Source organism: Hyperolius riggenbachi, chromosome 3 (assembly GCF_040937935.1).
Source record: "Hyperolius riggenbachi isolate aHypRig1 chromosome 3, aHypRig1.pri, whole genome shotgun sequence".
In the NCBI taxonomy this organism is placed as follows: Eukaryota; Metazoa; Chordata; class Amphibia; order Anura; family Hyperoliidae; genus Hyperolius; species Hyperolius riggenbachi.
In genome coordinates this window covers 385,409,756-385,430,415 of record NC_090648.1, presented here as the reverse complement: position 1 = coordinate 385,430,415, position 20,660 = coordinate 385,409,756, and the positions used below count along the sequence as shown (strand labels likewise).

The window sequence follows — 20,660 nt, the reverse complement described above, 5'->3', positions numbered from 1 at the left end:
TTCAGGGTATCCTCTCTTAGTGAATCTGACCTTCATTTTATTCACTTAATTCTCTGCATCTTGTACATCTGAGCAGATTCTAAGTACTCTGAGAAATTGTGAAACAGGCAACCCATTCATCAAGTGGCTAGGGTGAGCACTATTATACATTAACAGAGTATTCCGATCATTCGGCTTTCTATATAGTGTGGTACTCAGGCCAGACGTAGTCTTAGAAACCATGACATCTAAAAAAGGTACAGTACTGTCAGAAATTTCTGGATTGAAAACAATGCCGACAAAAAGTGAGTTCAAAAATTCAATGAAGTTAAGGAGGTCAGCACGACCCCCCCTCCACAACACGAACACGTCGTCAATGTACCTCACCCACATAACCACGTGGGCAAGGTACATCCACGACTTAAACACAAGTGTCTCCTCCAAATATCCAACAAATAGATTGGCATAGGCCAGAGCGGCCGAGCTGCCCATCGCTGTTCCCCTACATTGTCTAAATCAATTATTCTCAAACCTAAAACAATTACATGTAAGGATGAGTTCCAGGCCTGCTACAATGAATTCAGACGGCAAAAGTACATTCTGTTGTTGTTGTAAAAAGAAGTGTCTTACCGCATCGAGGCCTTCTCTGTTCGGTATGGATGTATAAAGAGAGCCGATATCCATTGTGCAAAGGATGATGCCATCCAAATGCACTGTGATCCCATTCAATTTAGCGAGAAAGTGCTGTGTGTCTTTAAGATAAGCTGGAAGAGATTGTACTATGGGTTGAAGATGAAAGTCAATGAATTGAGCAATGGGTTGGGTCACCGAGTCAGATCCTGATATAATCGGACGATATTTTAAAGGGGTTACACCTTTGTGTATCTTTGGTAACCCGCAAAAGTTTGCCAGGAGACCCATTAGTGGGCATTGTATACATAATGTGCACAGTTGTTCAGTTTGTGTTTAACATGTATCAGTAGCATTGATAGCCCCATGTAGTACATGTTTACATGTTCATTACATGTTTACATGTTTATATTCTAATGAGTGGGTGTGTGCCCAGCCTCAGTGGGTTGTCCTGCTTTAGTCTTTGCATGTATTTAATGTGGTGTGCACTTCATAGCGAAATGTTTGTCTGCACTTATCTGAGGAAGGGGACCCCTTGTGGCCCCGAAACAATTGTCATACTCTGTGTTGACACATTATGGTGAAATAAAACTACCTTTTGGCTCTTTGGAGAAGCTGGTGTGCGAACCTATCCTTGGACTGTCGGCAAGTAGAAGAATGGGGGCGCAGGCAGAAGGACATAGCCGCTAGGGAGCTGGTGACACATGGTGCAGCCAAATGGAAGAGGAAAATTACAGCGCAATCACGTTCCTTGACTCCTCCTGGGTTGCCTGCGTCAGAAGTCAAGTCATCACGTCACCAGCGTGTGATGACACCTGATGTCCTGTAGTGGTACTGCAGGCTGTCAGTGTACGGCATCCATGGGGGAGTCGGCTTTCTGGGCTCTCTTTGCCTGTGTGTTCTCCTGGTCCCTGTTACCCCCTGGAAGAGCGGCTGGTAACTAGTAAGAAGGCCGATCTACTTGTGACCTGTGGCTGTGTGACTGTCCCTAAAGAGTAAGGGTTTGCAAGTCCACTGGGTGGTGAGAAGGGGGTGCATTTTTTACACCCTCGCCCTGGGTGTAATGTAGCCTAAAAACTACAGTGGTACTAGTGATGACATAGCAATGTCTCACAGTGATAGTGATGTAGTAACAGTTTTCTTGTAACCATGATATAGAAATGTCTCTTACAGTGATGGTGTGTTAATGATGCTCAGTGGTAGCGATGTAGTAATGATGCGCTGTGATAGTGTCAAAGTAAAGACATTCTCTTGTGGTGATATTGTAATCATGATTTGTGGTAGTGATGGCGTAATAATATTGTAACAGTAATGTAGTTGTAATAATGCTATGTGAGCGTGATGATGTAGTGACATTTTAATGAGGATGTTAATGATGGTGTAATAATAATGATCTGTAGCAGTGATGATAAACTATTCATTAGGGTAGGGATTTTTTTTTTTTAGTACCAATGCTCTATGCTTGTGATGTTGCAGTCACGATCTGATTTTGTAGTAATTATGCACTGTGGTGGTGATGTAGAAGTAATCTGGTAGCGATGTAGGAGTGACTTTGAAATAATCTTGTAGTAAGGACTTTCTCTCTGGTGATGCTGTTGTAATGACTCTTTCTCTGTAGTTATTTAGTAGTAATAATGTTCTGTTGTAGTATTCACACTGTACAAGTGATGATGCAGGATTGTAGAAGTAATTAGTCTCATTGTGTCAGAGATATTGGATTATTCTTAAATTTTATGATTTTCTCTTTATGAATTTTCTTTTTCAAGATGTCATAATAACATTGTTGAAATAATGCATGACGGATTTATATAAAGGTGTTGAATATACAACACCTTTGGCACAACATTTTAAATAATAAAGGGCATCTATAAATGAAATCTTTTGACACATAGAGAAGATTTTGACTGTATTCTTAAACAGAAAGGAAGCAGTTGGCTATAGAAACTCCAAACATTTATTCCCCTGGGGCATACCTGATTTTGTTTTGAAGGGTTTCCCTTTGAATGAGGGGTTGGTGTAGGACTAGGCCATATAGAAGTAATATACTATTACTAGGTAGATTGACTGACTTGAATTGGGCTCGTTTGCCTGCCCAGGTGTTGATATTTGCAGGAGGAAAACATTTCCTCCCCCCCTTTTTTTTTCTTCCCCCTAGCCCTCTTTTTCCTTTTCCTTCTTGATAAATCAACCACTTTCTGTAGCACGTTACTGCAATTGTTAAAGCTACTTCTGCGCGAACCCTCAGAATCTGATCCACACCCTTTGTGTGCTAGGATTGCCACCTGCCCATCCATATGTGCTTGTGTTGCAGAAAGTAATTAGCATAGATAGGGAAGGGGATCATAGACCCTGTGCTACATAAGCCTTGTACGCAGGGCCACAACCTGATGAAGCATGAAGCGTAACACAGACGGAGCCTGATTCTTCAACACATCCCATGATCTGAGCTTGGGAATCTGAGTATGGGGTCCTCAATTTGGCATTTTGGACTTTGGCAGTTTTAGCGCAATGGCACAGACAGCAGAGCGGCATTCGCCTTGCGCTACTCAGGACAACAGCACTCCACCATAGTGCAATTCATCAAATTTCTTCGTAATATTTTCAGTGGGGTGGGACCTGCATTTAAGCCAGACGGGTATTTTGGACTCTGAACTGATCTATAGAGATGGCCCGAATGCTTTGCTGGCAGACAGTACCCGGCAGATATTAGCCGTTCGCACCTGTGGCGGGTGGCGAGCACATGGCATATTCGACCCGCCCCTATACATTATCATTGGGATAAACTTTGACCCCTTACCACACAGTCAGCAGACAAATGGCAGCCAACTATAGTCAGAGGAAAGGAGAGACATTGCTGCACACAGGGAAAGCGTTAGCTAGGCCTGTTTTGTTGTTCCTCGCTGACTGACTTGCTGTTAAAGCAACCCAAAAAGCCCTTCTGAGGGCTACTACATCCTTCTGGCTTTTTTGGGGGGTTTTTTGTGTGTGTGCGTGACACTCTACAGCACACACTGACATTTAGAGCTGTGCCCAGTACTACTGCTTACTGCTAATGTGTACCACATTAGACACAAAGCACAGTACTACTACAGTGCCTTATTTTTCACTGTATTGTGTTTCAACTATTGCATATATCTACGTGTGACACTCCACAGAGCCCACTGGCACTCAGAGCTGTGCCCACTGCCCACTACTACTGCTATAATAGTATTCACATTAGACAAGCACAGTACTACTCTAGTGCCTTATTTTTTTACTGTATTGTGATAAAACTACTGCATTTCTCTGTGTGCGACACTACACAGCTCACTGACACCCAGAGCTGTGTAAACTATTGCTGTTGTAGGCAGTCAGACAAATAAAAAAATGGCAGGCAGAGACTGGCCACCGCACAGGGGGTCCTCAAAGTTGTGCTGCTGTGATTTCCTGCAGCTCTGGAAGAATGCCCAGTGTTTAGAGGGCACGTACCATCAACACCCAAAATTCAGAGGATGTAGTTGACTGATTTACACAGCACACGCACTCTTCTACAGCTTCCGCATGAAACCTTGATGATTTACACAGCACACTCACTCTTCTACAGCTTCCGCATGAAACCTTGATGCACCATCCTCCTCCTGCTCTGATTCAGGCACCCCACAACAACTTACCATTCACCCAGCAGCAAAAACCACCACTAGCATCACAGCCGATCTACTTTTGTGTGATGAATTTAGTGATGCACAACTATTATTGGCAGAAGATTAAGGCGATAAGGATGTTACACCACCTGATTTGCCTCAGTCAGGCATCAGTACACACATGGACGTAAGGTGTGAGGAAGATGATGATGATGTAGTACCCATTGTTGGTGCCTTTTTGGAGGTGTCTGATACAAGTGAAGCACTTGATGATGCTTATGATGATGACCATTTTTCCATGGATGTCACATGGATTCCCGCAAGCAGAGATGAAGAACAGGGGGACAGTTCAGATGGGGAGACCGAGAGGAGGAGGAGACGAGTTGTTGTAACTAACGGGGAGATCATCAAACGGAGCTAGTGGCACTGCCATACGGCATGTATCAGCACCTGGGGTCAGCTAGCCGTGTGTATAAAAAAAGGGCGCCTGGAAAAAAGGTTGCTGGGTATAGCCGAAATTGTAAGTTTGAATGCAAAACCATATTTTTCGTTTAGGAGGTTATAAACGATAATGTAGTGCTAAATAGGTTAAATAAATGGAAATGAAATAGCAAAACACCGTCTATAACAGCAAACGAATTCTGAAATGAAACGTCAAATAGCGTCTATAACAAAAATTATATTTACACTTGTATTAAGCATAGTAATAGAAGGGTAGATTTTACAGGTATTTTACTGCAATTATACCTAACTTTAGGGTCACCGATATCTCTCCTTATCCCTATCCCTCACACCTAGACCCCCCTTTATGTAAATACACATAATGCAATAAATTGTATGTATTACATATATTGTACTGTAACTATAGCTAACCTTACTCTCATACAGAGCCCTCCCTGTACCTATCCCTAACCCCTAGACCCCCCTGGTGGTGCCTAAACCTAAGACCCCCCTGGTGGTGCCTAAACCTAAGACTCCCCTGGTGGTGCCTAAACCTAAGACCCCCCTGGTGGTGCCTAAACCTAAGACCCCCCTGGTGGTGCCTAAACCTAAGTCCCCCCGGTGGTGCCTAAACCTAAGACCCCCCTAGTGGTGCCTAAACCACTAAGACCCCCCTAGTGGTGCCTAAACCTAAGACCCCCCTAGTGGTGCCTAAACCTAAGACCCCCCTAGTGGTGCCTAAACCTAAGACCCCCCTAGTGGTGCCTAAACCTAAGACCCCCCTAGTGGTGCCTAAACCTAAGACCCCCTAGTGGTGCCTAAACCTAAGACCCACCTGGTGGTGGCTATACCTAACCACCCCCCTGGTGGTCCTCAAGCCTAACCACCCCCTGGTGGTGCCTAAACCTAACCACCCCCTGGTGGTGCCTAAACCTAACCACCCCCCTGGTGGTGCCTAAACCTAACCACCCCCCTGGTGGTGCCTAAACCTAACCACCCCTCTGGTGGTATATATTGCACTGTAACTATACCTATACCTAACCCTCTTTGTCCCTAACCCCTAGACCCCCCTGGTAATGCCTAAACCTAACCATCCCCACCGCACAAACATGCTAAACACATATAAACAATCATATATTTAATCCTTAAAATACTTCACTACAAATAACATGAATAAAATAATTTATATATTTGCAATAGAATAACTAGCCTTAAAATCACGTATACATTAATAATATAAGATAAAATATAAACAATACTTGTTATAAACCTTATCCTGTAAACGAAAACTTGTTAACACGATCCCTGTAACCGCCATTTCTCGGGCGCCCTTTTTTCCTGTCGGGCGCCGAATAGCCGATATTTTGCATTGCATTCTATGGCGGCGCCCTTTTTGTCCACTATCCCTGTGCGCCCTTTTTTACTAGCCCGCAGCTTGCCAACATGCCCGCCAACCTCTGCTGTTACTAACACTGCCAGCAGAATGCAGTCAACCCAAAGCTCACAAGTGTGGCAATTTTTTTGTGTATCTGCCTCTGACAGGTGGGAAGTCCAACACCCACCTAGGTACAACAGTTTTGATAAGGCACCTGAGCTCCAAACACCAATGCCAATGGGTGCAACACATGAGGAAAATCAGCACCCAAAGTCTAAGCCACCTTCTTCCTGGTCCAGCTTCTTCAGCCACGTCCCTTCGCAGCCACCCTCCACTCTGCCTCTCTCAAATTTTTGAGTGTAGGAAGCCGATGTCTCCGACTTGCCCAGCATCTGACAGCTGGCTTGTCGGAACGTTTGCCTGCCACCTGTTACCATACAAGCTGGTGGAGTCTGAGGCCTTTAAAAAATTTGTTGCGATTGGAACACTGCAGTGGAAGGTACCCAGCAAAACTTATTTTTCCAGGAAGGCAATCCCCAACTTGTACCGTAACGTGGAAAGCCAAGTCAAGACATCTCTGGCACACAGTGTTGTGGCAAGGGTCCGTCTAACCACTGATACCTGGTCTGCAAAGCATGGTCAGCTCTGCATTGGAGTTAGTGACACCACCACGAATAGAAGGCAGGCGTGCTGCCAGCCTGCCATCTGCTGACCACCACTGGCAAGCCCCCACATGGTGGGTCTGTATGGGAGTTGGTGACGCCACCACGAATGGAAGCCCAGTGGGTGGGTGAGACTAGTAATGATGTGGGAACCGTGGTGACGTCACTGCAATGTCTGTCTCGGAACAGAGGCTTGTACAAGGCTGAGCGCTCTGTGAGCCACATAACGCAGGGCAGAGGAAGTCACACTGATGGAACGGTAGGGCCGGGTATGTGAGGCCGGCCGAAGGACACATGCAATAGCTGCCAGGAGGTGGTGAGAGCCCTAAGGGCAGCGTGTGTAACCGCTAACAGCAGTGTTAATCCCGCTGACCTTACTCACGCAGCAGTGAGTAAGTGAACTTGAACTGTGATCTTACAACCAGTACTTAGCAACTTAATCCGGATAGCACTGCATACACTCGAAGTGATCATAAAGAACCTGGTAAAATGCCATTACAGCAATGCATTGCAGCTGGTAAAAACTCCCAGGAATATATGGACTTATTGGGATGTATGCAGTATGTATTTGGTGTACGGGTGACCCAGCTAGCTGTGAGTAGATCAGGCCAGTTTGAACCACTGAGGTACCCATTTTTAGAGTGGTTTGGGGTTCTATTGCTTAGCAGATATATTTAATAAACTTTTATATGTGTTATAAGCAGACTCTGGTGAAAAAAATGATTTGCAGTTTGTTAATCTGCCAACAAATTGCTGCTCTTATCATTTGTGACACCAATGCTACTACTTAAAAAACAACTGTAGGGAGAGGAATGTGGAGGCTGTCATATGTATTTCCTTTCAAGCAATACCAGATGCCTGGCTATCCTCCTGATACCCTGCCTCTAATGCATTTAGCCATGGACCCTGAACAAGCATGCAGCATATCAGGTGTTTCTGACAGTATTGTCAGATCTGACAGGATTAGCTGCATGCTTGTTTCTGGTGTTAATCAGCAGCCACATAGATTAGCAGAGCTGCCAGGCAACTGGTCTTGTTTAAAAGGAAATAAATATAGCTGCCACCATATACTTCTTGCTACAGTTGTCCTATAACCACTTAAGGACTGCAGTCATAAAACCCATTAAGGACCAGACACTTTTTTTCCATTCAGACCACTGCAGCTTTAACGGTTTATTGCTCGGTCATACAAGCTACCACCTAAATGAAATTTTACCTCCTTTTCTTGTCACTAATACAGCTTTCTTTTGGTGCTATTTGATTGCTGCTGTTATTTTTAGTTTTTATTATATTCATCAAAAAAAGACATGAATTTTGTCAAAAAAAATGAATTTTTTAACTTTCTGTGCTGACATTTTTTAAATAAAGTAAAATTTCTATATACATTTTTGTCCAAATTTATTGTGCTACATGTCTTTGATAAAAAAAAAAAATCCAATAAGTGTATATTTATTGGTTTGGGTAAAAGTTATAGCGTTTACAAACTATGGTGCAAAAAGTGTATTTTCCCATTTTGAAGCGTCTCTGACTTTTCTGACCACCTGTCATGTTTCATGAGGTGCTAGAATTCCAGAATATTATAAATACCCCCCAAATGACCCCATTTTGGAAAGAAGACATCCCAAAGTATTCACTAAGAGGCATGGTGAGTTCATAGAAGATTTTATTTTTTGTTACAAGTTAGCAGAAAATGACACAAAAAAAAAAAAAAAGAAAGAAAAAGTTTCCATTTCTGCTAACTTGTGACAAACAAAAAAGAAATCTGCCACGGACTCACCATGCCCCTCTCCGAATACTTTGGGATGTCCACTTTCCAAAATGGGGTCATTTGTGGGGTGTGTTTACTGTTCTGGCATTTTGGGGGGTGTTAAACTGTAAGCACCCCTGTAAAGCCTAAAGGTGCTCTTAGGACTTTGGGCCCCTTAGCGCACCTAGGCTGCAAAAAAGTGTCACACGTGGTATCGCCGCACTCAGGAGAAATAGTATAATGTGTTTTGGGGTGTATTTTTACCATGCTGGGTGGGAGAAATATCTCTGTAAATGAGATTTTTTTTTTTTTTTTTTTTTTTTTTTACACACACAATTGTCCATTTACAGAGATATTTCTCCCACCCAGCATGGGTATGTGTAAAAAATACACCCAAAAACACATTATACTACTTCTCCCGAGTACAGCGATACCACATGTGTGGCACTTTTTTGCACCCTAACTGCGCTAAGGGGCCCAAAGTCCAATGAGTACCTTTAGGATTTCACAGGTCATTTTGAGACATTTGGTTTCAAGACTACTCCTCACGGTTTAGGGCCCCTAAAATGCCAGAACAGTATAGAAACCCCACAAATGACCCCATTTTAGAAAAAGGCACCCCAAGGTATTCAGTTAGGAGTATGGTGAGTTCATAGAAGATTGTATTTTTTGTCACAAGTAAGCAGAAAATGACACTTTGTGGAAAAAAAAAAAAACAATTTCCGCTACCCTGTGACAAAAAATAAAATCTTCTATGAACTCACCATACTCCTAACGGAATACCTTGGGGTGTCTTCTTTCTATAATGGGGTCATTTGTGGTGTTCCTATACTGCCCTGGAATTTTAGGGGACCTAAACCGTGAGTAGTAGAGATGGTCCGAACAGTTCGCCCGCAAACTTTAGATGGTTCGCATTCGCCGGCGAACTTTTGCGGAAATTCGATTCGCCCCCATAATGCTCCATTGAGCACAACCTTGACCTTCTACATGACAGCAGGCACATTCACACTCACTCCTGGTGCCCCACCCTCCCTTATAAAAGGCAAGGTTCTCCTGTCGTTTTACTCACTCGTCTGCCTACAGTAATTAGTTTAGGGACAGCTGCTGACAGACTCTGCTAGGGAGAGTTTAGTTAGGCTCTTGTAGGCTTGCTCCTAGCTGATTGTTATACCTTCCTCTTCCTCCTCCTCCCTCCCCCCTCCCTCCTTCCTCCCTCCCTCCACCCTCCAACTCACATTGGCCAGGAATAGAACCCAGGCCTATCGCTCTGTAGGCTGCTATCCTAACCATTAAACCACCACACAACACACTACAATGCTACATGCTGAAGCCAGCCTAGCATGTACCATTATGATATATCCAAGAGAAAAATGAGCTTGCTTAAAGGGACACTTAAGTCAAACAAAAAAAATGAGTTTTACTCACCTAGGGCTTCCAATAGCCCCCTGCAGCTGTCCGGTGCCCTCGCCGTCTCCCTCCGATCCTCCTGGCCCCGCCGGCAGCCACTTCCTGTTTCGGTCACCCTCTATGCTGCTATATGGTATATGTTATGTGCTATAGCAGCATAGATGGCGCTATTGTGGCCAGGAACGCGAAGAATCACTCGCGTCCCCAGCCTGTCAGCTCCTGTCACCGAAACAGGAAGTGGCTGCCAGCGAGGCCAGGAGGATCGGAGGGAGACGGCGGGGGCACCTGACAGCTGCAGGGGGCTATTGGAAGCCCCAGGTGAGTAAAACTCATTTTTTTTTGGGACTTAAGTGTTCCTTTAAGGATTTGTAGTATGTCAAAAAACAACTCACATTGGCCAGGAATAGAACCCAGGCCTACCGCTCTGTAGGCTGCTATCCTAACCATTATATCACCAACACAACACACTACAATGCTACATGCTGAAGCCAGTCTAGCATGTACCATTATGATATATCCAAGAGAGAGCCTGCAGTAGAGGGCGTAATTAAAGAGCTGCTACAACAAAAAAGCCCACCATAATCTGGTATCTGCAAAGGAGCTGAAGAACAGTTGCCTTCTGGAAAACTGATTCTTTACCTCCACAATGTCGTCCTTCAGTACGGAGAGCTCATTCACATTCCTGGCTACAAAGTCATACTTGCATATAGCGTGTTTTTTGGGCGACGACTCCAGAGGTCTAGGTTGAAAGGAACACAGTTTAATGATTGGAAATGCAAAGTTTCATCAAAGAAGCTGTACAGCACAAATAAACATGACTGTAAGAGGTCACAAAAATCATTACATTAACTCAATGGAAGCCATTACCTTGCTCATTGGCTGCATTCGGTTTCCAGTAAAGTCAAGTTACGGAGCTAGTCTACTTTAGGGGACCCACCGCAAATCCCCATAGACACTTTCAGCTGGGCTGCAGAAACGGAACAAATGTCCGCTTTCACCTTGTTTAAACCCCCACAAGCCTTATACCCATGGATAGGTAAGCATATCCTGTAACAAATTGTGAGGTTTTCGGTCAAAATAGAGTTGAAATTAGCTGTGTAGGAGCCGCCGAACGGCCTTAATCTCGGTTCCGTCGGCCATCTTCGTTCTGCTGTGCAGGTCCTTTCTTCCTCCTCATTGGAGGGTTTGTTAGCTGCTGACAGAAGCTGGCACGCCCCCCACCGAACAATCCCTCCAATGAGGAGGAAGAAACGACCTGCAGAGCAGAACCAAGTTGGCTGACGGACCCGAAATTGCGGCCGTTCGGCGGCTCCTGTACAGTCAGTTACAACTTTTTTTTGACCGAAACCCGCAAAATTCGTTAGAGGACATGCTTAGCTACCAGAGGCTATAAGGCTTGTGGAGGTTTAAACAAGCAAACGGAAGACATTTGTTCCGTTTTGCAACCCAGCTAATATTGTCTATGGGGATTTGCGGTGGGTCCCCTAAAGTAGACTAGCTCCCAAGTTACTTTCAAGTTATAAGTTAACTCAAAATATGTATTATTAGACAGCTTTGTGATATGTAGCCTTATTCAGTTCTCATTTTCTTCTAAGTTTTCCCTTCACCTATTGTCTTATCCCGTATCCATTTAGACTGTAAGGCTGATTGACCAGGGGTCAGGCTCTCTTTCCATTTTGTCTCCTAATGCTGTGTAATATGCATGCAGATCTTTCACTATTGTGTAAAAATCTGTCATTCATTTGTTCACTGCATAATCTATAATCAACCATTGCCTTGTACTATTACTGTTAGTTTTGATTGTATTGTTTATATTGTATCGTTATAACTTGCATTCTGTACAGCACATGGAAGATGTTGGCGCTATATAAAGCAATAATAATATTATTAATAATAATAATAATGAATAATAATAATGTCCCTCCTGAGAGATAATTTTTCATCTTCAGTTTAAAATAAATTTTTAGCATTCTGCAGTTTAAAGGGATTCTGAAGTGAAAATAAACTTATGAGATAATGAATTGTATGTGTAGCTAAGAAATGGACAAAAACAGGCAAATTGAACCAAATAATGCAAAGCAGCACGAATCCAGCCATAGAAAGATCAACTTAAATCACATTGTGATTTAACTTTCCCTCATAGTCTGCGATTTAGCTAAGAAATAGAACATTAGTAGCAAAGATATGGGTCTCATATTGTTTTCAGTACAGGAAGAGTTAAGAGAGACTTCAGTTATCTATGCAAAAGAGCTTCTCTAAGCGCTTCCACAAAACTTGGGATGGCAGTGCTTTTTAAACATCAAAGAAACAGTGAAAGACAACTTTAGATAAGTTTTTAATGTAGGGAAGTTCAAAGGGTCATTAGCTCTGCTCTCTTTCACAGTTTAAAATACAAAGTGTAGTTTGTAAACTGATAAAATATTTGAGAAATTATGTAATGTTATTTTTTTTTTAAAGCTATATAACTGAAAATAAAAATAAGACTTTTCTTTTCTAATGTTCTATTAATTATCTCTATGACACGTACAATTCATTATATCATTTATTTATTTTTTGCTTCAGTGTAACTTTAAATAGTACCAAAAAGTGGGTGAAAAGGTACCGTCCACATTATTCTCAGTACTTGCTTGCTGGTGGCATTTTATTGATAAGATGTGAAAATAACACCTAGGAGACAACTTAGAAGAAAAAATGAATTGAATAAGGGCCATGAAATCTTTACTTGCATGTAAGCAGGATAAGTCACCTTACAAGCACATTTGTTTAAAGTGAACCTCCAGACTAAAAATCGACTCCGCAGCACTGAAAAGGCTTTGTGTTTCTTTAACAGTTTCACAGCTTCAGAACTTTGTTTCTCTTATACAAGCCTCATTTTTAGCTGCACAGAAGAAAACTGCCCGGGCTTTTTTCCCCTCATGCTGAGCAAAGCATGATTGGATTTCTGATTTTGTTGTTCTCGTTCTGCTGTTTTGGGGCAATTTTTTTTTTTTTACACTTTCAATTTGACATTTGAAGCCTAGCATGTGCAGCTGGGAGGGGTGATCAGGACACAGGATAGTTGGAACTGTGTCTCCTGCTCCTTGTCACCTCCTTTCAACCAAAAGGATGGCTGCCCCCATGACAAAGATGGCAGCCCCCATGAATCACAAACATTTGCCTGTTCTTTTAAAACAGGGTGGGTAAAAGATTATATTACCTATCTATTCTAATTAACATAACTAATGTAACTTAATGACATTATGTTTGTTTAGGCTGAAGTTCCCCTTTAAACAGGTCTCTTCCACACTAGCTCCCAGATCATGCCCTCTGATACTGGTTCCACCCACTCTCCTTGCTGGATTTTTCATTAACATTATATTATTGAGACTGCAGCAACAGGCTGATATACAAAAAGAGAATAAATGTCCAGTGGTATAAATGGGTGGGACATGTTTCAGTATTCATTCACAACCAGATTATCAATGTATGTGCTAACTACAGGAATGCTTACATGCTTACCTGCAGGAATCTTCACACCGAGGAGGCCAGTGAAGGACTTACACAGACTTGCTTACACGAGACATATTCCTCTTCCCTTAGGTCTCTTTCACACCAAGACGTTGCGTTTTATGGGACGTTAAGGTCGCATAACGTGCCCCTAACGCAACGTATGGTGGTGTTGAAGTTGGACGTCAGATTGAGCCGCATTATGAGGCTCTTGGTGCTATCCTGGGAAGTCCGGATTTTTTCAATGATTCAGATGATTCGAATCGGATCATTGAAAAGATCCGGAACTTTGAACCGAATCTTTGAATCATTTTACTAGGGAAGCAGGGGTGCAGCAGAGTGAGAGGTGCAGGAGAATGAGGGCACATTGAGGGTGCTAATGGGGAAGGGAGAGATGCAGCAGGAAGATTGGGCTTGTGCACAGAAGCTGCAGTTCCTGTTTCTTCCAGACATCCACTGTGAACAGAATCCTTCATTGTGATGATCGGGATGATTCGACTCACAAAAAAGATCCAAAGATCCGAATTGTTCATGATCTGGACAACACTACAGTGCAGTGAATATTAATTAGCCATGTGGCTAGGAACAATAGGGACTCTCCCCTGACTGAGCATGTGCAAACAGTCTAACGCAGCTAAAACCACCTATAACGCACAGCATGCTGCACTTTCTTTGAACGTCCAGCGTTCATTACTGTGAGTTGGGCTGCGTTACAGGCTGCTCTAACGTGCGCCTGTAACGTCCCACTGTGAAAAGCAGCCTAAATCAGCATGGATAACTTTCACTAGTTCCTTTCTCAGTGAGACCCTGTATTGAATCACCCCCCCCCCCCCCCCCCCCTCCTTCAGGCCTACAGTAATGGTAGAATACCAGAATACCACCGTAGTACTAACTGCATGCTGCTTGACATCATCTCTAAAACAAGTACCTAGAACCAACCATTCACGGTTTAGAAAGGTGGATAAAGGCTTAGTTAAGAGGCCATAGAATAAAATGGATATAGGACTATGGTAGGAATTAAACTGCAAATCTCTCTGAGGGACAGTTAGCAACACCATATACTCTGCAAAAGGGTTGCGACTATGGTCAGCGTAATGGTTAGTGCAGGGTTCCCGGTTCGAATCCCAGCCAGGTTACTATCTGCATGGAGTTTGTATGTTCTCCCCATGTCTGTGTGGGCTTCCTACAGGCACTCTGGTTTCCTCCCACACCCCATAAATATACAGATAAGTATACAGCTTCCCCCTAAATTGGCTCTAAACTACGATATACACTACACATATATAGACTTAATAAATACTAATGGGAGTGATCATGTCTGAAGTACGGGAGTTAACTATATACAGTAGTATATATATATATATATATATATATATATATATATATATATATATATACATATACACATAAATATATACATACATATACATACACACACATATCTCTTCTTCTTTTCCCATTTTTACACATACATATATGTGCATAATGTATTCATCCCAACATTCCCTTTGCCATATGCAGTCTGCAAAAAAATTGAATTTTAGGTGTACTTTGGTCTGTAAACTTGGAACAAAAATCAAAAACAGATTTTACCAATTTCACTCATCCCAAGTCTTGAACAGTGCTGCTGAATACAACTTTGGTGCTTCCAGGGGCGCCTCTAGCCATTTTGTCACTCCAGGCAAGAAAACCTGTGGCTACCAACCCGCCGCCCCCCCTATGAACATAATCGTAATGTGGCAGTGTTTCACCAAAAATAATCATAATGCAGCAGCGTTTCACCAGAAAATACACGTATTGCAGAAGCGTTTCATCAGAAAATAATCGTATTGCAGCAGCGTTTCACCAGAAAAAAATCGTAATGCGGAAGCGTTTCACCCGAAATTACACTTATTGTGGCAGCATTTCACCAGTAAATACACAATGCGGACAACGTTTCATCAAAAAATACACAGTGCGGCAGCGTTTCACCAGAAAATACACAATGTGGGCAGCATTTAACCAGAAAATACACAATGCGGCAGTGTTTCAACAGAAAATACACAATGCACAGCGTTTCACCAGAAAATACACTCAAGGAGGCACAAAAGGGACAGAAGGAGGCACAAAGGGGGGAGGGGGGAGGATGTACAAGGCACAGAGGGACACAGTGGCAGCAGCCTGCAACTTACACTAAGCAGATGCATTAGAAGCAAGTAGTAGAACACCCGTGGGGGTGGGGCATAGTCAGGGGTGCGGTTTGGTCCAGGGGCGAGGCTTAATCCAGCAACATGGCGCCCCCAGGACCAATGGCACTCCAGGCAATGGCCTGTACTGCCTATGCCTAGAGGCTCCCCTGGGTGCTTCAATGTAAGGTGGCAGCATTGGTGGGTATTACCAGTGCTGCTCAGATACCACTTTTCACTATCTGGAACTAATTCGAACCGAATCGGATATCCAACCTCAGTATCCGGCCGGATTTGGATAGAAAAACCGGAAGTGCTCTTTGAATTGCTTTAAAAAGGGGTTTTAAGGTAAATGAGGCATGTATCATTATTTTGCAAAGGGGAACACTGGAACACTGATAATGTGGGGACTTCAAATCCCCCCCCCCCCCCAAAAAAAAGCCGTCAATTAACATTAGGCCTAGGTTCCAGACAGCGGCCGTGCAGCCCCCCTTGTGTCTGAAGTCCAACCGCACAACTGGGACATGACAGTTTTCAGCCAAGACACCTCCAAAAAAATTACACAGCAATTGTGTTTTGGGTTAAATATAGGTGGCCTGGTGGTGGGAGCTGCACAGGCAGCAGGAGCAGGGCAATGCAGCAGCAGCAGGTGTAACGTGTGTCAGGAGCATGCCAGACGTGGCACTTGCCAAGTGTCACAAGTGCCATGTGACACGTGCCAAGTGTCACGCGGCACTTGGCACTTTCCAAGTGTCACTTGGCACGTGTCACATGGCACTTGCCAAGTGTCATGTGGCACGTGCCAAGTGACATGTGCCAAATGACACTTGGCAAGTGCAACGTGACAAGTGCCGAGTGACAGTCAGACAGCAGAGGAGAAGACACTAGTGCACGCTAACTGTCACACTGGCACTGCAGTTCTGTAGAAAGCCAACACAGTGGTACTACTACTCTAACAACTACTAGCACTGACTGCTGTACTACAGTACTAACTACACAATAACACAGTAATCCTATCCCCTAATCCCTAAACTAACCTATACCTAAGGCTAATAGCTGGCTAGCAGGCAGCAGCTGGCCTGGTCTGTGCACAGCACACACACGGACACATAGCAGCTGCATGCAGCACACACTGACTGTCACACAAATGACATCAAGCTAATTAATGATTTTGCAAATAGTGTAGTGATAGTGAAGGGGTCAATCACTGAACAGCTTTCGGTTTATCACTGTGTACAGCCCTTCCTAGGCTAGCAGCACTGGAGCACACACTAACTGTCACACTATGACATCAATCAAGCTAATTAACGATTTAACAATAGTGTAGTGATAGTGAAGGGGTTAATCACGCAACAGCTTATCACTGTGTACAGCCCTAGGCCAGCAGCACTGGAGTACACACTGTATGTGTCACACTAGTCTATGACATCAATCAAGCTAATTAACGATTTAACAATACTGTAGTGATAGTAGTGAAGGAGTTAATCACTGAACAGCTTAGGTTTATCACTGTGTACAGCCCTTTGTGGGCCACCAGCACTGGAGCATGTCTCTCAGTGAGTATTCAGCAAGCTAGTATGATCTGTCTCATAATGGCAGCCCTCCTTATTATACAGGGGGGCTGGCCAGTGTTCCTTTCTGTGATCGGGTGCCAGGGCTTAGGCTGGGAAGCCTCTGATTGGCTCAATGAGGTCAGGTGGGACTGGCCAAGGTGCTGGAATCCTGATGAGCAGCCCTGGGTATTACTCTAGGTTCTGGCATGTGTAGGCAGGGGGTGCTGCAGGATATTATTCTGGATGCAGTTATAAGACTGCAGAAGGTGCTATGGGACATTATACTGGGAGCTGAAATGTAAAAGCAGGAAATGTTGCTGGACTCATCTTTGGGTGCTGGTAGGGGCCGACACTTCTCTGAGAGTTCAGATACTGGTGAGTAAAAGTAATATTTTGATTATTCCTCTGAGTGCTGGCGGATGTAAGCATAGGGTGCCGCTTGTAGGTCTATTCGTCAAGCTGATTTAGAGCCGCTGCTTTGTAAATAAAACCATCACTGTGTACAAGGTGCGGGGTGAGTGCGATCACAAGATAGCGGCTTGATTTAGGGTGAAGAGCGTTTTAAGTAGGCTGACCATGTGTCCTCTTTTGCCCGGACAGGTCCACTTTTTCAGACCTGTCCGGGCTGTCCTCCCGGATATTTGATCTGTCCGGAGAGCCGAACACACTTGCAGAGATCCATTGAGGCTGAGATGAGCCGAACACTGCGAGTCAGTGGCAGAAGAACAGCTTGCAGAGATCCATTGAGGCTGAGATGAGCCGAACACTGTGAGCCAGTGACAGAAGAACTGCTTGCAGAGATCCACTGAGGCTGAGATGAGCCGAATACAGCGAGCCCAAGGCAGAAGAACCATTTGCAGAGATTCTCTGCAAACGGTTCTTCTGCTGCTTGGGCTCGCAGTGTTTGGCTCATCTCAGCCTCAGTGGATCTCTGCAAGTGGTTCTTCTGTCGCTGGCTCACAGTGTTTGGCTCATCTCAGCCTCAGTGGATCTTCTCTCTCTGCAAGCTGTTCTTCTGCAGCTTGGGCTCCCAGTGTTCGGCTCATCTCATTCAGCTCCTGACTCAAACGGCTCTTCCTCGGGCTAGGCAGTGAGTCAATCCCTTCCTGCTGCTCTGCTCCACCTCCAGCCGCCCCCATCCACTGAGACAGAGCAAATTGCAGAGCAGAGGGGTGGAGACAGCCAGAGACAGCCTGAGTTCAGTGGGACTCACGCTGGGCTGATCACTGGTGCTGTTTGTGTGTGACCTGTGGGAGCAGCTCAGCAGCACAGCCTGAGCCCTGAGTTCAGTCTGTCAGTGTCAGTGAATTGATTCAAGTCATGCTGGTGCTGTGTGGGCATCCTGTGGGAGCATAAGGGCCTGAGTTGTTAGCAGTGAAGTCACTGCTGTGTGGCCAGCCTGTGGGAGCATAAGGGTCTGAGATTCTAAGCTATACTGGGGCCATATTCCTATCTAACCTATACTGGGGCCATATTCCTATCTAACCTATACTGCGGACATATACCTTGTCCGCACATTTGTGGGGAAATCTGCCAATCTCATTGCATTTTGTGGAAAATTCTTCTGCGAATCTGATTGCATTTTGTGGTTGGCAGGCCCTCCACCATGTGGTCTGGAAAAAAAAAACGTCCCTCCATGCCCACGAAGTTGAACAGCACACTGCTAAGGTCTTGTATATTTGGCCCCACCCATGACCACGCCCACATGCTGTTGTGATCGTCCTCTTTTTTGGAAATCAAAATATGGTCACCCTAGTTTTAAGGGATTTTGGGGCCTCTAGGCCTTTGAAACTTAGATTCAGTTTAGTTTCCCTGGTAAAGCGTCTAGTGGTTAGCATTGCTAAAAATTACTTGTAGGCGCTCGTGGTTAGCATCCCTGCTAAAGTCTCTGGTGGTTAGTATACCGGTTATCTGTTGGTAGTGGTTTGTATCCTTGGTGTAGTTCCTAGTATTTAGCAGCCCAGGCAATATCCTGGTGGTACAGGTGGTAAGTATGCCTTGTAAAGCCTAAGAGACCTGGTAGGTAGTAGAGAATGTCCATCTCTGCTCTGTAACCACTAGTCGCTAGATGCAGTTAGTCAGTGCCAGGTCCCCAACAGGTACACCACCTTTGCTTGGGCTATACCACTGAAAGAGAAAGAATGCGTTTTTAAAAAGTTGATATATTGGTGTCAGAGGACACACCATTTCTCACATGCAGCCATTTTTCAGAAACTCAAGGAAAGGCTCTGCCCAAAATGTGTCTTCAAACGCCAATATAGCAAGTTTACTTTAAGACTGACCAGACAGTTTGTAGCCCTAGAAAGGTCTAAAATTCCTGAGCAAAGCCAGACAATGCACAGTCGGGGATTATATCAGAGCTGATCAGAAGCAGGCTGAGAATGAAGAATGAAACAGAGAGCAAGGTAGGTGTTTTCTCTAATGTTCCTACTGATATATATGGTAAAATAAATGAGAGGGCCTTGTCACTGGTTCTCTTTAAGGGCCAGAGCCCACGAACGCAGTTATATCTGCTTTTTCGTTAAACATCAATGGTACAGATGCTGAAAAGCTGACAAAAGCGCACACAACTGCGTTAGTGGGCTCAGTTAGTGTTTTTTTTTTAAATAATTATAATACAATGGTCTACATCAAGAATGGCCTTACTGACTTTGAACGCCTTTACTCTAGGTCTTAAAAGCCTACTGATTTACTTTGTGAGGTATATGCCTTGCTCAGTGAGAAGACGTACCAGGGTCTGCTCCCTTATATGAGATATTAGGAGACTACAATAAATAGACAACTCTCCACAGAAGAGTAGTCTACATCCATGCATAGCTTCTCTAGGAGTAATAACTCACAGGAGAGGAATTTCAAGATCTTGGCTTTATGGTACACATGCCCTTCAACGCTCCATTGTATATACAGTGGCTTGCAAAAGTATTCGTCCCCCTTGAAGTTTTCCACATTTTGTCACATTACTGCCACAAACATGAATCAATTTTATTGAAGTTTCACATGAAAGACCAATACAAACTGCTGTACACGTGAGAAGTGGAATGAAAATCATATACGATTCCAAACATTTTTTACAAATAAATAACTGCAAAGTGGGGTGTGCGTAATTATTCAGCCCCTTTTGGTCTGAGTGCAGTCAGTTGCCCATAGACATTGCCTGATGAATGCTAATGACTAAATAGAGTGCACCTGTGTGTAATCTAATGTCAGTACAAATACAGCTGCTCTGTGGCGGCCTCAGAGGTTGTCTAAGAGAATATTGGGAGCAACAACACCATGAAGTCCAAAGAACACACCAGGCAGGTCAGGGACAAGGTTATTGAGAAATTTAAAGCAGGCTTAGACTACAAAAAGATTTCCAAAGCCTTGAACATCCCACGGAGCACTGTTCAAGCGATCATTCAGAAATGGAAGGAGTATGGCACAACTGTAAACCTATCAAGACAAGGCCGTCCACCTAAACTCACAGGCCAAACTAGGAGACCGCTGATCAGAAATGCAATCAAGAGGCCCATGGTGACTATGAACGAGCTGCAGAGATCTACAGCTCAGGTGGGGGAATCTGTCCACAGGACAACTATTAGTCGTGCACTGCACA

At 44.0% G+C, this 20,660-nt stretch overlaps 1 protein-coding gene across 1 annotated transcript in view; it reads right to left on the bottom strand.

The window, feature by feature from the left end:
• LOC137562352 (epidermal growth factor receptor kinase substrate 8-like) overlaps positions 1-20,660 on the bottom strand; it is a 132,704-nt gene that overhangs the window by 54,755 nt on the left and 57,289 nt on the right. Inside the window, exon 3 of the mRNA XM_068273688.1 lies at positions 10,501-10,600. Within this exon, the coding sequence (XP_068129789.1) occupies positions 10,501-10,600 (100 nt within the window). The remainder of the gene's footprint in view (positions 1-10,500; positions 10,601-20,660) is intronic.